General features: G+C 48.6%; 1 protein-coding gene across 1 annotated transcript in view; it reads left to right on the top strand.

Moving 5' to 3' along the window:
• Window positions 1-14435, top strand: part of TMEM132D (transmembrane protein 132D) — a 408267-nt gene that overhangs the window by 105469 nt on the left and 288363 nt on the right. The window contains exon 2 of the mRNA XM_077761723.1: window positions 7159-7305. Coding sequence (XP_077617849.1) covers window positions 7178-7305 — 128 coding nt within the window. The 5' untranslated portion in view covers window positions 7159-7177. The remainder of the gene's footprint in view (window positions 1-7158; window positions 7306-14435) is intronic.

Consider the following 14435-nt stretch of genomic DNA (forward strand, 5'->3'; position numbering starts at 1 on the left):
CAGGGGGTTGGGGAAAACCACTTTGAGGAAGATTTCTTGAGTTTCTTTCATGATTATCAGGGGCACTTAGAAAAAATAACCCAGGTCTTGCGTACGTTTGTGAAATGAGCTGGACTTAGGTTTGCCCCTGTGGCTTACGGGATTTATTTGCTTGGCGTGGAGGGGGGGCGTTCTTCAAGCTTGGTCTCCATTTTATTTTATTGTAATTGTTGGACGCACGTCTCGCATACAAGCAAGGGTGTCTCTCTTCTCCTGGTTTTTCCAACCTATTAGCTCACGTCTCGCTTGGTCCCATTGGAGTGTGATGGCTGAAGTCACTTGTCTTCAAAGACTCACCTTAAGTCAGGGATGAGGACCCAGGGGAAGGGGGGCACTCTTCTGGGAGCTCCTGGAACATTCCTGAACCCACCGATCTGATTGGATCCAATGACTGTCACCAGAAGGAGGGAGAATAAGCATTGTCTGTGGGTGGCCTCATGTGTTTCCAGGACCCAAGGCTGTTGCCCAGAGAAATAAAACACTTTCAAGGTAGCCACATGTCCCTGTGCAGATGCCGTTGTTCTGAAGGATGCTGTGTGGGACATGGCGGGTCTGGTGTTCGGTTTCAGGAGGAAGCTGTTCCCGGTGACAGTATACTTCCCTGTTGTCTTTTGGGGACAGAACTTCTGCTGTGGGCCATCACCCCATAATTGCCTGCTAGGTGTTATTTTCAATTTTAGAGAGGGATGTTTTAGGGGCACATCTCTCTCTCACTCTCTCTTTTCCTTTGAACTGAAAGGCAGTCTTTGAAAATGTGCTAACAGAAGATGAGTTTTGCTGAAATAAGCATCCAGATACCCTGAAAAAAGAGAGAATAGGAAGGAAATAACCTTACTAGATATTAAAACACGTCATAAGCTATTGTGTTTAAAACATTTGGGTGCTGCCTCATGAGAAGGCAGACAGATCAATAAAAGCAAGTGGAGAAGCCAAAAAATAAGCCTAAGGGGCGGACGAATTTAGTATATATCAAAGATGGCATTTTAAATCAGCAGGATCCCTGGTGAATCATTTAATAGATAGTACTGATGAAACCCATATGGGGGAAAAATAAAGCCAGATCCCTCTTCTACTCACATCTCACACAAAAATAAATTCCAGATGGACCAAGGGATTAATTTTCTTATAAATTGATTTCCTAATAAACAATAAAAATAAGACCAAGAAAACAATAGAGAAATGGACAAAGAATGTGAACAGGCATTTGATTAAAAATGAAGTTATTCAAATATAAGTCTATGAGAAACACATACAATGACCCCCAGGCTTAACAAAATACTGTTTTTATTTGTCGGATCTGCAGCAATCAGATAGGCAGACGAAGGTGAGAATTGGTAGAATCTCTTTGGCAATGTAGTGAGCTCCGTCAGAATTGAACTCTGGCATCTCTATGGCTTGGCAGTTCCTCTTTAGACGTTTATGCCGTACACGTGAGTGTGTGTGTGTGTGTGTGTGTGTGTGTGTGTGTGCATGTAGCTTCCCTAAAGCTCTGAGTATAGCAGCAAATATTAGAAACCACTGATTTGTCCATCATACAGGCACTAGGTGACTCGATGTTATTCCGGAACACCTACACAGTGGATTCTCCTGTGATTGTGAATCAAGGGTGCCGTGGGTCTATAAATGCTGTTGTAGACATTCCTGCTGGATGTATTTTGAAATATGTATATAGTTTCTGAAAGTGTGGACGCTGTCGCCCTTGGTCTTAAGCAGTCAACATAGCTACATAGCACAGTGTCCCAGAAACTGTGTGCTAAACTGGGTGGAGGTTAGGGGAGGTGAGTCTCCAGTGAGAGAAACTTTGTGTATCCCCATTTGTAACATTTGAATATTTACAACATGCGTAGATTATTTCTTCAATGAAAAATATTGTTAATTAAAAATTAACAAACCCCCAAAGACATTCCTAAAAGTATGTTTGTTGCCCAGAGCTCTGGTTTTGACTTAGAAAGTTTCCCTTAATTAAAGAAGTATATTTAAGCAATTCCTCTAAAACGCTGGCAACCTCAAGGGCTGAGGAAGCAGCACTCCTGTGATGTGCTGTCGTCAAACTGGAGGGTTGGGCTCTTGCAGACAGGAGGGTTAGGCCCCGTCCCAAAGCCTGGGAACAACACGGGGCGCAGTGCTGAGGGCCGGGGCGGTGCCCCAGAGCAGGAACCCACCCAGACGCCCACAAACGCTTGTCACCAGGGAGGAAGCCCACCCGACCTGCTTTTCTGCGAGTACGAGTCTGCTTGCTCTGAGATGATGGTCCTGGCGAAAAGGGGAACTTGTACGCCCCATAGAACTTGAGTCCCCACTCCCGTCTCCCAGTGGATTGCAAGGGTTGTGTTTCATTTTGCTTTTTTTTTTTTTTTTCAAATTGGGGCTTTGATGAACGATTGATTATTGTACAAACAAGATGGAAAGAGGGTGAGACTCAAAACAGTCAGGTGTGCAGGTCTTTGTCAGAATAATGATGATGATAGCTAACGTCTGTCTTCTTCCGGACACTGTACGAAGGTCTCCGTGTATGGTTATCTCTAAGAGCCCATTACATTCAACAAAGAATGGGGCTTTCTCCTTGCACATCCGCTGGTTCACTGGACGAGCCTACGATGGGAGTCGATAACACACAGAATGAGTGAGGCGGTGCCTGCACGTGGGCGGCGCAGGCAGGGCACGCATTCATCGCTTTAGTATCAGCGGCAAGTGATCTGATGTCTTTCTAGAAACGGTCATGAGCTGTTCTCTCTTGCCGCCCATCCACTGAGCCATGATTTGGGGGAGCTGTGTCGAGGGAAGCTAATTCCATCAAGGCTTTGTTTCTCTGCACGGACTTGCTGGTTTGCATGGGGTCATGATCCCTGTGAAGTTGTGGAGCCTTTAAACAGTGCCCTTCAGTGTGGGGGGCAGTCTGTTTTCAGTAAGGACAGAAGGGTTTCCCTCTCCGCTCACATGGTAGGCGACAAACAGTCAATGTAGGAGACACCTGTATATGTGTACATATTTCCCTTCTGCCGGCTGACTGGGTCTAATTGCTGCTTTACCGTGGAGCAGGTATGTCAATAATAAACTCAGTTTTTCTAGGCTACCAACTCCAACTCCTGTACTGGGCTCTCTGTCCCCTTGTCTTGCTTTTTTTATCCGTTGTAGAACTTACCAACATAAAACGTGTGTGTGTGTGTGTGTGTGTGTGTGTTCTTTCGCATTGAAATAGGAGTTCCATGCCAATACAAAACATGTCTATTTCACCCTTATTTGCATTTCCGGTCCTGTAAATGTCACCTGGAGAGTGCAGAAGTGTTTGTCGAATGACTCAATGAACAAATAAACAGACACTTTGGTTTACTCCGTTATTCATGACCTGGTTTGGTCATGTATACAGTCAATGTGTACAGTCACGTGTTCACAACACTTTTTCAGGGGGGTGGGGTGCACACTGTTGATGCCCACACAGTTCCGTGTGCCGGGCACTCCTGCTTCTCCCGATGGCACGCCTGTTTGAACTTGCGTCTGTAGGAAAGACTGGCCTTTGCACCCTCTTCATGAACGGAGATTTGGAAGGAAAACCAGGTGCTGAGAAACACTAGAGACTGTGTAGGAAGCACTCAGATCGAAGATGTTTTTCTTTTTTTTTAATGTTTGTTTTTGAAGGAGAGACAGGGTTAACCATGTTTGTGTGTGTGTGTGTGTGTGTGTGTGTGTATCCATCCATGTGCATAGTCGCGGGTGTATGTATTCTGTAGTTCTGTTGTGTTTTAAAAACACGGTATACCGTGAACCCAAGCAGGTTTTACTTGTATCAGTCCACAGTGCGTGTGCCTACTACGGGTGGAAATGACAGCTTTTCCCTATCACCATGGTAGATATATTTTCAAGTATAAATATACAACCGAGTGTCTTTAGAAGTCAAGTGCTCTCTTCTCTGTGTAATGAAATTGTCAACGTAACCTGTATTTATTGAACCACAAGTAGGTCATGAAACTTCTGTTAATGAATATAAGTAGCTCAGTTGTCATAAGCAAAGACAGGAATCGGTTCAAGCCCAGTGAAGCCAAAGTGCACCTGTTCTGAGAGTGCTCTTAATGGTTCCAAAAGGCTGCCCCTTACAGCTCTGAGGTCACTGTGTTAAAATGACTAACCTGACACAGACCACGGTATATGCCATCGATGTTGTCTTCGAGGAATGACCGCCCTGTTTCTTGCACGCGATCGTGCTTGACACACACACGTCATTCAGTGATCTGTCCGGAGCAAGGATCTGGTCTTCAGTTCAGAACAACTGAAACACAGCCTAGGAATGTGTCTTCTCTCAGGAAAACGTTGTGTGTCTCCGAGAGGCAGCTTCCTAGCGTCCTGCACTAAATTTCAGAAAACGTGTCCCTTTAGAAATAATGCTATTCATTTTACTATCAGGTGGCTGCAGTCATTATTAGCAACAAAAACTAGGTACTTCCTAGGTTAAATAATCAACCATGTTCCTTCTTGAGAACTTAAAAAAAAAGATTCACGGGAGAAACATTGTCTGAGCTCCACATGACCTACTTGTGAATAAAATGTAAGAAAAATGGGAGCCCGCCCTGTATCAGAAAAGTCTTATGCACTGATATCTCCTATAGAACAAAAAGATCACCAAATCTAGGATGATGACCTATTTATCTAAAGCAAATTTGATTCAATAAAATTCCAAGGCACAATAATGGGACAGCCCTTAGAATTCATCTCGGTATAATAGCAGCTGTCCACAGTGAATTGAACTTTTTTTTTTTTTTTCCCACCACCTCCGGTTACTTGCTATTTAATTGAGTTCCCGCAAGGCAGAAATCACAGCTTTATTCACCTGCCGATTTCACCGGAGTATCCAGAAAACGAGACGGCTTTCTACCCTGTGCATGGCTGCATTCAAAGTGTTCGCTTGTACGATGATTATTTAAAACAGAAAATGTGCTATTTTTTTTTTTTCGTGCAGAAACAAGGCTGTCCACATAAGCTCACCTCCTAAAATTGTCAGCTTTGGTACCGAGGGCCACGCACGAGAGACAACTCCTCTTCTCTTCGTAGAACAGTGAAATCAGTTTGTGTGTTGGGGTTCTCAGGCCTCCTGCCCAGGGTCGAGGACTTGCTCGTAGCAAACGTCCTGATCAGGGCTGCGATGTGTTCTAGGGAAGGAAATGACACAAAGCTAATTCAGCAAAAGGAAAAGATGTGTGGGGTGAAGTTCATGTGTTAAGTGTCATCCAGCTGGGAAGCTGACCTGAGCCTAGATGCCCAGGGCGTCCCCCAGGGGCTGGTCACCAGGCCCCTCTCCCTGGCCTGCGCCATAATTCCAGGCTGCCAGGAACAAAGCGGGTGTTGTGCATAAACCGTATTGTTTGTACAAACAGGTTTGGCACAGTGGACCCTCTTTGCAGGGAATGGTGGGTCCCCCCTCCCTCCAAGGCCAGTCCTGGATGCCAGTGAACTTTCCAGAATGGCAGCCTCAGACCTGCCATTCCCTCTGTGACACCTCACGCTTTAAAGCTGTTTCTGTGCAGGGCGCCTGGGGGCTCAGTTGGCTAAGCGTCCGGCTTCGGCCCAGATCATGATCTCGAGGTTCATGAGTTCGAGCCCCGTGTCGGGCTCTGTGCTGACAGCTGGGAGCCTGGAGCTGCTTCAGATTCTGTGTCTCCCTCTCTCTCTGTCCCTCCCCCACTCACCCCGTCTCTGTCTCTCAAAAATTGATTAAACATTAAAAAAAATTTTTTAAGTTGTTTCTGTGAGAGGTTGTGTGAGTGGTGATAGAGACAGGTGCCTCCCTCCCCTCCCCAGTCCCGAGGGTGCTGCGGCCCCTACATCCTGCCCGGGTCCGAGTGTGCACGAGGGGTTCAGAGGCGGGCACCGGGCGTCCCTGTCCGTGCGGGCAGAGCGGAGTCGCATCTGGAGGGTGCACCCAGAGTCGGCCCCTCCCGGGCCATCTTGTCCTCGGCTGCTCACTCGCCCGTGCTCTGCTCTTGCTGCGAAGCTCTTCGTGTGGCCCCTGCCCCGAACTCCGCCCCCCCCCCCACAGGGGACAAGGAGGAGCAAACCCAGCACGAACATGACTTTGGAACATGAGGCCAGTTTGTACATCAGGCGGTTTGCAATGCATCGCATTTTTACTGCACGCTTGCGGTGCCATGTTTTCCACTTGAAACTTAGAAGGAAGAAGGTCGTGCAAGGAGCCCATTCTGCTGTGCTGTTTCCTCCTTCCTCACCCGCCAGCTTCTCGGGAAGGAGCGAGGCGCCTCCTCTCTGGGTGCGGAGCCTCTGGGCATATGATTTGCCCCTGCCACGGACGATGGGGAAGGGACGAACGAACTGCGGTGGGGTGACACGCGTGTGTGTAGGGAGAGCACACTTGTCTCGGGAAACTTGTCTCCGTGTAAAGTCTGAGTGGGTGTGAGCTCCAGACACGCACGGACCAGGCTCGAGTAGCAGAGGGTGTGCGTGGGATCAGGGTAAGTGGCTTCTGAGCCACACGGGTTTGTGTGGTGCTGAGGGTAGCACAGGGCACGGTCTGACCTGCATGGTGGCTCGTGGCCACCTGGCCAGGTGACGTAGCACCCGGGTCACCTGCCTGTGAGCTGCGTGATGCCCGGGTCGTCAGCTGCTGGGCGGAAAGGACAGTGGCACTGACCCCACGGGCATGTGTGGTCATAGAGGTGTGGCTGCAACACCCATGAGGAGCGCCTGGCGCGTGGTGCGCGGTCAGTCAGCAGCGACGGGGGTAGACGGACGGGGAGGGCGTGGGCAGGAGTCAGACGGGTCTGTTCCAACCTCAGCGCCTGCATTCCTGGGGCCATTCATTCCCCTTTTCTGCCTAAGTCTTCATGGTCTGGGGCTTTGCACGTGATTCTTTTTTTTTTAAAACTAAAGTCATCTGTGAGTGCAGCTGTGACCCTCCGTGCCTGCAGAGTGTCAGCGCACCGCCCTAGCCCCCCGGGCATACCTGGGGGGGAATTCGGACAGAGTGGTTGCAAGCTGGTCGCTGATACGGGATTGATGTGAGCTCCCGGGTGCCGGGCCCCCGCGTGCAGCCGCGTCCCCGAGTCCCCAGGAGTGGCGGCGCCCCGGGGTTCCCCAGAGCCGTCTGAGCTGTGCCCTCACTGTCTCCTACAGGGCCAAGGTGAAGAAGGGCATGAGTGTCGTGGGGGTGAGAGCCAGCAACCCTTCCATCTGGGACGTCACGGAGGGCATGGAGGGCACTGGCAAGCACGCACCTGCTGTCATCGTTTGTCAGAAGAAATCCGACGGCCCGGAAAACAGGTGAGTCTCCGCGGCCCGCAGCGGGTTCGAGTTCGAGGTGCCGTTCACACGCAGGGTGTATCGTTCATACTTCTCAGAAAGGTGGACGGGATCTGTCGTGTGGGAAGGGTGAGCTGCCATTCACAGTGGACCCTTCAAATTCCAGCGTAGCCTGGGGTCACCCACAGGGACCGCTCCATGCGGGTGGATTTAACCCACATGGTGTCACACGTCACCGCGGCCTCCTTCTGGCCGGCCTGGGCGTCTCTGATAAAACGCCTGTCCCTCAGGCATTACACCTGATGGTGTGCAGATCTCTTCACACACAGGCAGAGTCCGGGGTAATGTGCGCAACTGCATTTGTGTGCACGCGCTTTCCGATGGACGGTGGGGTGTCTGCTGTGGAATTACAGGGCATGTGAATGACTCTAGAGACTAATTTAAACTTGAACCTGTGTCTGAGACCCACCAAATTAGCAACTGTCAACTTGCAGCCGCGCTGAGAGACTTGGAAACTCATTGCTTATTGGTTTTTATTCCTGTTTCCTAAAGCCTCATGTGGGGCTCTGGAGGATCCCTAGTCTGGCCACATATTTTTACCACTTTTAGGTTGGTGGGGTTTTTTTTTGCTCTTTATGTTACTGGCAGTTGAAGAGTGACAGGCAGATAAACGCCAGGTCCAGAGCACGTTTTATTTCTGGTGTCGGGTGATTAGACTTGAGTGTTTGGAAAAAATATGTTCTTTCCATTTGCTTATTCTCATAACGAGGTCATGGATTCCCAACTCATGGCCGTGACTGTGTTTTCGCTTTGTTGTCAGGGAGCATCTGATGCCAGTTTGGGGCGATTTGACCTGGGATCTTTTCTGTGTTCCTTGGCCCACACTGGGGCTCAGGATTCGGGTTATCAGTTCTCAAGCTCTGGCTTGTGCCCTTGCTTTTGCGACCAGTGCTCCAAGAGTTTTCCCTGGAAGATTTGCTTGTGGAGCAAATGAACGGGAAAGGAAGAAATGTGCATGTCTGCCCTGAATGTCTGTGTGGCATTAGCACGCCACGCTGATTCCTGTGATGAACCTGTCCGGAGCCGCACATCCAGATACATCCATGCCAGTCACGTGATTTGGGAAGTAAGGTGCCACCTTAGGAAGGTTTCTTTTGAGTCGCGAAGTTAGCAAAAATTAGGAAGGGTGGATGGGTGGATGCACAGATGGGTACAAGGTAGGTAGGAGGAGGTGGATAGTTAGGAAGGCAAGTGGGTAATTTCTTTACGAGAAGAGGAGAGGAATTTGGGAGGAAGGATTTCAACTAGTCTGTTTTGTTTTCTCTTCTCTTCCTTGCCATCTCCTCTGGGGGTTGTTATAAGTAGTAGTGGTTGTAGCGTCTTCTATAAAATATGAAGAGATTTGAACAATTTTAAACTTTTATGATTTTTTTTCCGTTGAGTCTCTGGCTAAGGATTAGCTCACTTTATCTCGGCCCTGGAGGAGAAATAAGGAAACTTTCTGAGCATGCCTCATCCCCCTGAAGGTGGAAGCTGCTTTTCCATGGGTCAAAGCTCCAGGGGCTTCCAAGAATCGCTTTTAACAGTTCTTTAACTGGAACAGAAACTCAGCATCTGCAGAACACACAGGAACAGACAAGTGAACCGCACTTGCCTTTTTTCTTCTTTTCTGTGTGTCAGGATCTTCTTTAAGAAGCAGGTGCCCTGAATGGAATTTCAAGTGTTCCTTCAAAGTGCTGATACCATACGCCATTCCCGTAGGAGAATATTCCTGAACCTTTTGTAGATGCTGATGTCCATTTTCTGTTTCTTCCTATGGGTCCAGAGGATAGGAAAAAAGCACCCACGTACGCAGACAAACGCGCGCACACTTATGTGTGTCTGTGTATGCCCTGAGTTGTATATGCACACACAGTATATTGCATATGTATATACGCACCATGTGCTTGTACTGAGATATATGCATATGTAGTATGACCACGTAGAACACATATACGATATAGGTGTTTAGGTGTGTGCATGCATGTACACCTGTTAGTATGTGATTTATCTGTGCTCACATCAGTGGAGGTGGAAGTTTATGGTTTAGAATTCACTTCTTGCACTACAGTGGGGAAGGCTTTTTCCAGAGGAAGCTTGAAGTGGACGCTCTCTTCGCTTGTGAGCATGTCTCTCTTGCACAGAGATACAGCAGTCTGTGGTGCAGGTGAGGCTCTCCACAAATGCGGGTTTGCTGCGGTTCTAGAATTAGACTCCATCTCTGCCACTGTAAGTGTCACGCTGCTAACCACAAACGCTGAATCCTCTCCAGGGCACCTGTTTAGAACAGTAAGGCATGTAGCAAGATGTGTGTTGAAGCCTGGGTTAGGGAAAACCCAGAAAAAGGTACTTAAAAATTTTTTTTAAATATTTATTTATTTTATTTTTTTAAGAGAGAGAGAGGCAGAGTATGAGCAGGGGAGGGACAGAGAGAGAGGGAGACAGAATCTGAAGCAGCTCCAGGCTCTGAGCTGTCAGCACAGAGCCTGATGCGGGGCTTAAACCTACAACCGTGAGATCATGACCTGAGCCGAAGTCGGATGTTGAACTGACTGAACCACCCAGGTGCCCCANTCTGTTCATGTATTACCATTTAATACCATGCAGACAGCTAAACTGACATTTTTGAATCTGGTACATTTATTAATATATTCAGCTTTTATCCTCAATTCAGAATTTTTTATTTTACTTCTGTTTGTATGGAATTCAGTGACCAAGCATCACATTTGAGTATTTGGGGTAGTGAGTGGCCTGGGAGTTGATTTATTTCTCTTTATCTGAAGGGTAATTGGAAAACGTATTATAGGGTGGATATTTTACTATTAGAAGTTCTGCTTCAGAAATTGTCTTGCTTTATAAATTCTTCCTACTCCCTCTGAATGTTTTTTTAGTTATTCTTTTTTTTTTTTTAAATATTTTTATTTATTTCTAGGAGAGAGAGAGAGACAGCGTGAGCAGGGGAGGGTCAGAGAGAGGGAGATACAGACTCTGAAATAGGCTCCAGGCTCTGAGCTGGCTGTCAGCACAGAGCCCGACGCGGGGCTCGAACCCACGAACCGTGAGATCATGACCTAAGCGAAAGTCGGACGCTTAGCCGACTAAGCCACCCAGGCGCCCCTTTTTTAGTTATTCTTAAAAGTCAGAATCAGATCATCAGAATGTAAAGAGGCAGCCTTAATTAGCTCAAGAGTCATGGATTTTGTATTGCTAATAATTCACCACAGATCACGAAGTTGTGCTAATGAAGTTAAATCACTGTGACAGGTGTAATTTTATGGATTAAGAGGACACTTGTGGTCGTGATGAATTCAGTTAGAAGGAGTGAAGATCTCTCATCTGAGCTGAAATACATCCTTCCCTTTCTGGAAAAGTTGAGTTTCCAAAAACCTAATCATTATAGTATTAACATGTGGATGTTATCACAGCCCTCTGTGCTTGGCCATGTAAAGTTGCCGTCCAAACCATGTGTTTTTTTCTTTAACATTTTTCTTTATTTTTGAGACAGAGGGAGAGCGTGAGCAGGGGAGGGGCAGAGAGAGAGACACACACACACAGAATTTAAAGCAGGCTCCAGGCTCTGAGCTGTCAGCACAGAGCCCGACGCGGGGCTCAAACTCAAGAAGTGCGAGATGGTGACCTGAGCCGAAGTCGGATGCTTAACTTACTGAGCCACCCAGGCGCCCCTCTTCGGTCCTTTTTGACTAAACATAGCCAAGAAGTAGTATGGAGCAGAGCAGAATAAGAATCCCAAGCAGGCTCCATGCTGTCAGCGCAGAAGCTGATCGGGGCTTGAATTCATGAACCATGAGATCATGACCTGAACCGAAATCTAGAGTAAGACACTTAACCCACTGAGCCACTCAGGCACCCCAAGCTGTGTATTTTTTATCTATTTGCTCTTCTCTGCACAGGTGTTTTCCAGAGTTTTCCACCATTGCATCGGTGGTGCATAGATTTGGGTTTGAATAAATCTGAACGACAGAAGTTTCTTTGGTTTTCTGTTCTTCAGCAAGACTTTGGATGAATGTGCTCATCTGATTAGTCTTTGCATCGTCTGTCCTTTGCCAGCAGATTGTAGACAGGAAGGAGCACACAGCTGGAATTAATCTTTTTTTATAATTATCTACTTATTTTATAGGCACTAATTTTATATGTATCATAGGTAATATATTTCACTTTAAGACATATGTATTTTATTTTATTTTATTTTTTTAATGTTTTATTATTTATTTCTAGGAGAGAGAGAGAGAGAGAGAGAGAGACAGCGTGAGCAGGGGAGGGTCAGAGAGAGAGGGAGTCACAGACTGAAACAGGCTCCAGGCTCTGAGCTGGCAGTCAGCACAGAGCCCGACGCGGGGCTCGAACCCACGAACCGCGAGATCATGACCTAAGCGAAAGTCGGACGCTTAACCGACTAAGCCACCCAGGCGCCCCAAGACATATGTATTTTAAATGAAAACATGAACTCCTATAAAAACTATTGATATTTCCAATGTAGACCGATGTAGAAAACCATGAATGTTTGTCCAAAGAGAGGATTTTTTGGCATTGATAAATGTATTTCTGACTATATTTGTTAGGATTACTTTATTATTTGATTTTTAATGTAGAGGAAAGTGACGTAGGCAAGACAGAGGTTTATTCCTCTCTCACTCAGAAAAAGCCTGACATGGGTGGGCCAGGGCTGGTACGACACCCCCAGCACCTCTGGGGTCCCAGGCCCTCTTTTTTCCACACACACCAGTGCAAGGATTTCATCCTCACAGATGAATATGGCTGCAGGGTGCCGGCCATCACATCTGCCCTGCAGAAAAGGGTCTTCTGAGTTGGGTTGACTCCCTTTTTGCAGCTTTCCTGGAAAACCCATGCCAACCCCCAGCTCTGACTTGCATCTCGTTGGCCAGTATTTAACCAAACGGCTGCACCAGACGTCAAAGGAAAGTGGGAGACTTTTACTACAGACAGAATCATTTTTCTGCTCCAGAGACAGACGGGCAGATGGAGTGCGTTGGGCAGCCGAGTCTTTCCCAGCAGTTTGTAAAGAGCAGATGTGGGATTTCCAGTCAGGCAACGGACAGCACGTGGCACCTGGTGATCTCCTCACTCTGCCGGGCGCCTATGGAGCTTTCCGGAGAAACGTAAGGGGTGGGGAGGCCCACTGTAGCAACGCACCAGACACGTTATGCCATGTTGGAAACTTCGGGAAGAGATCGCCGAGGACTGAGCCGAACGAGGGTGCAAAGGTGGCCGGTCCCAAGGGTGCGTGAGGAGAGAGAGCCGCACCCGGGCAGGAAGAGCCAGGAGCCAGACACACACAGGCCGGGGCCCGGGAGGCTTCCTCTCTGGACGGGCGGCTGCGAGAGGCGGAGACCCGTGCGGGGCCGCCCGAGGGATGGTGAAAACACCACCCTGACAAAGAATTCGAGGGAGACCCTCAGAAACCGGGGACCAAGAGAACCGCCGGCACGAGACGGAGGTGCCCTACACTGATGGGTGGTCCCACATCCGTGTCGGACGGGACGGGTCCGCCGCAGGCTCAGGGGCCGGGGGACCCCGCAGGCGTGAGCAGGTGGGCACCACGACCGTCAGTCCGCTGCCGGGGACACTCGGAGCAGCGGGCTTGGGCGGAATCTTCAGGAGAAGGAAAATTCCGAGGAGCGCGCGAGACGGAGGTGCGCAGAAGGAGAAAGCCCTGAAAACCAGTCCCACAAGACTATGAAAGAGAATGACCACAGGCCCCGCAGTATGAGTTACACACCCAGGGGAGCTGAAAGCAGAAGTCTGCGGAAAAGCCTTGCGCAGACCTTCACGCCAGCACCACCCACAGCAGCCGAAAGGCGGACGGCCACCCCAGTGTGGCACATCCACACTCAGGGATGTGGCTGGGCAGGGACGTGGGGAGGAGGGTCACCCCTGTACCGCGTGGGTGGGCTTGAAGACAGCACACCACACGCCCCGGAGCAGCCGTGGGAGACCACAGGCTGTGTGGCTCGTCTGGACGATGTGTGCAGAGCCGCCGGTACCTGGAGACCTGCATCAGGGCCGCTCGCTGCTCCGGGGTTGAGCCTGACCGCTGTGGATGGGGGTTTCTTCCAGAAGTCGTAAAGATGCCCCCACGCGCTATGAGTAAACCAGAAGCCACTAACTTGCGCCCTCCAGCAGGGTGAGTTTTATAGCATGTGAATTATATCTTGATTAAGGTGTTAGAAAAGTCAGTATATGACAAGAGCTCACACAGTCAGACCGATTTTGTGTATAAACGAGAAGAGGGCAGGAAAGATCGAGACGGGACTAATCTGCACATTGACGCTGCTCACCCCGCTGGTGACGCCTCATGAGACCCGTGTTTTGTCCTCTGCCTTTGCTCCGTGCGTATTTCTGAAAATTCCCATAGTGAACATGGTCAAGGAGAAGAGAAAATACGGAAAGCAGGAGAGAAAAAGAAGCTGCAATTCACTGTGGAAAATCTTGGTCAACAGAGTCGTGGATGTTTGCCTGTGTCATTGCTGAACGGAACACGGGCTGTTTTTGGATGCTCTGTCCATCTGCTGGGGTGCCCAGATTTGAAGCCAGGAAGATCTGGCCTCTTGGTTTCTGGCAAAATCGACTTGTAATAGAGATCCTATAGATTGACAAGATCCGGGTTGCTTGACGGAGCCAAGTTTGAATGGCTGCACTTTACTGCTGCTTGCCTATGCCAAGATCACAGACCCAGTGATGGAAAATAAAAATCTTGAGGGTTCTTTTTTCATTAATGCAGTAATTAGATATATTTTCTGGCAGTCTGTCATCAGCGAGATAGTTAACTCTTCTGACGTCCAGAACCTGGACTTGATAACAACAGAGGCTGAGAGGGTGGGAGAAAGTCACCACGAGGGTGCGTCTTTCCCGTTCGAATGTGACTTGTCTGATGCCTTAAATGATTGCATCGTCCTTATCAGTGACTCATGGATTACGACATGCGTACATGGTATCATCCGTATGGAAGGTACTTCCTTCACAAAGCATGGAGGGAACGTGGGCATGAGTCAGGAGAGCTGATACATGTTTCTCATTGTCATGCTGGCCGTCTCACATTTCACCAGAAACCTAATAAGAGGTAAAGCGTCCTC

Source organism: Crocuta crocuta, unplaced genomic scaffold (genome assembly GCF_008692635.1).
Source record: "Crocuta crocuta isolate KB4526 unplaced genomic scaffold, BGI_CrCroc_1.0 scaffold862, whole genome shotgun sequence".
Classification (NCBI taxonomy): domain Eukaryota; kingdom Metazoa; phylum Chordata; class Mammalia; order Carnivora; family Hyaenidae; genus Crocuta; species Crocuta crocuta.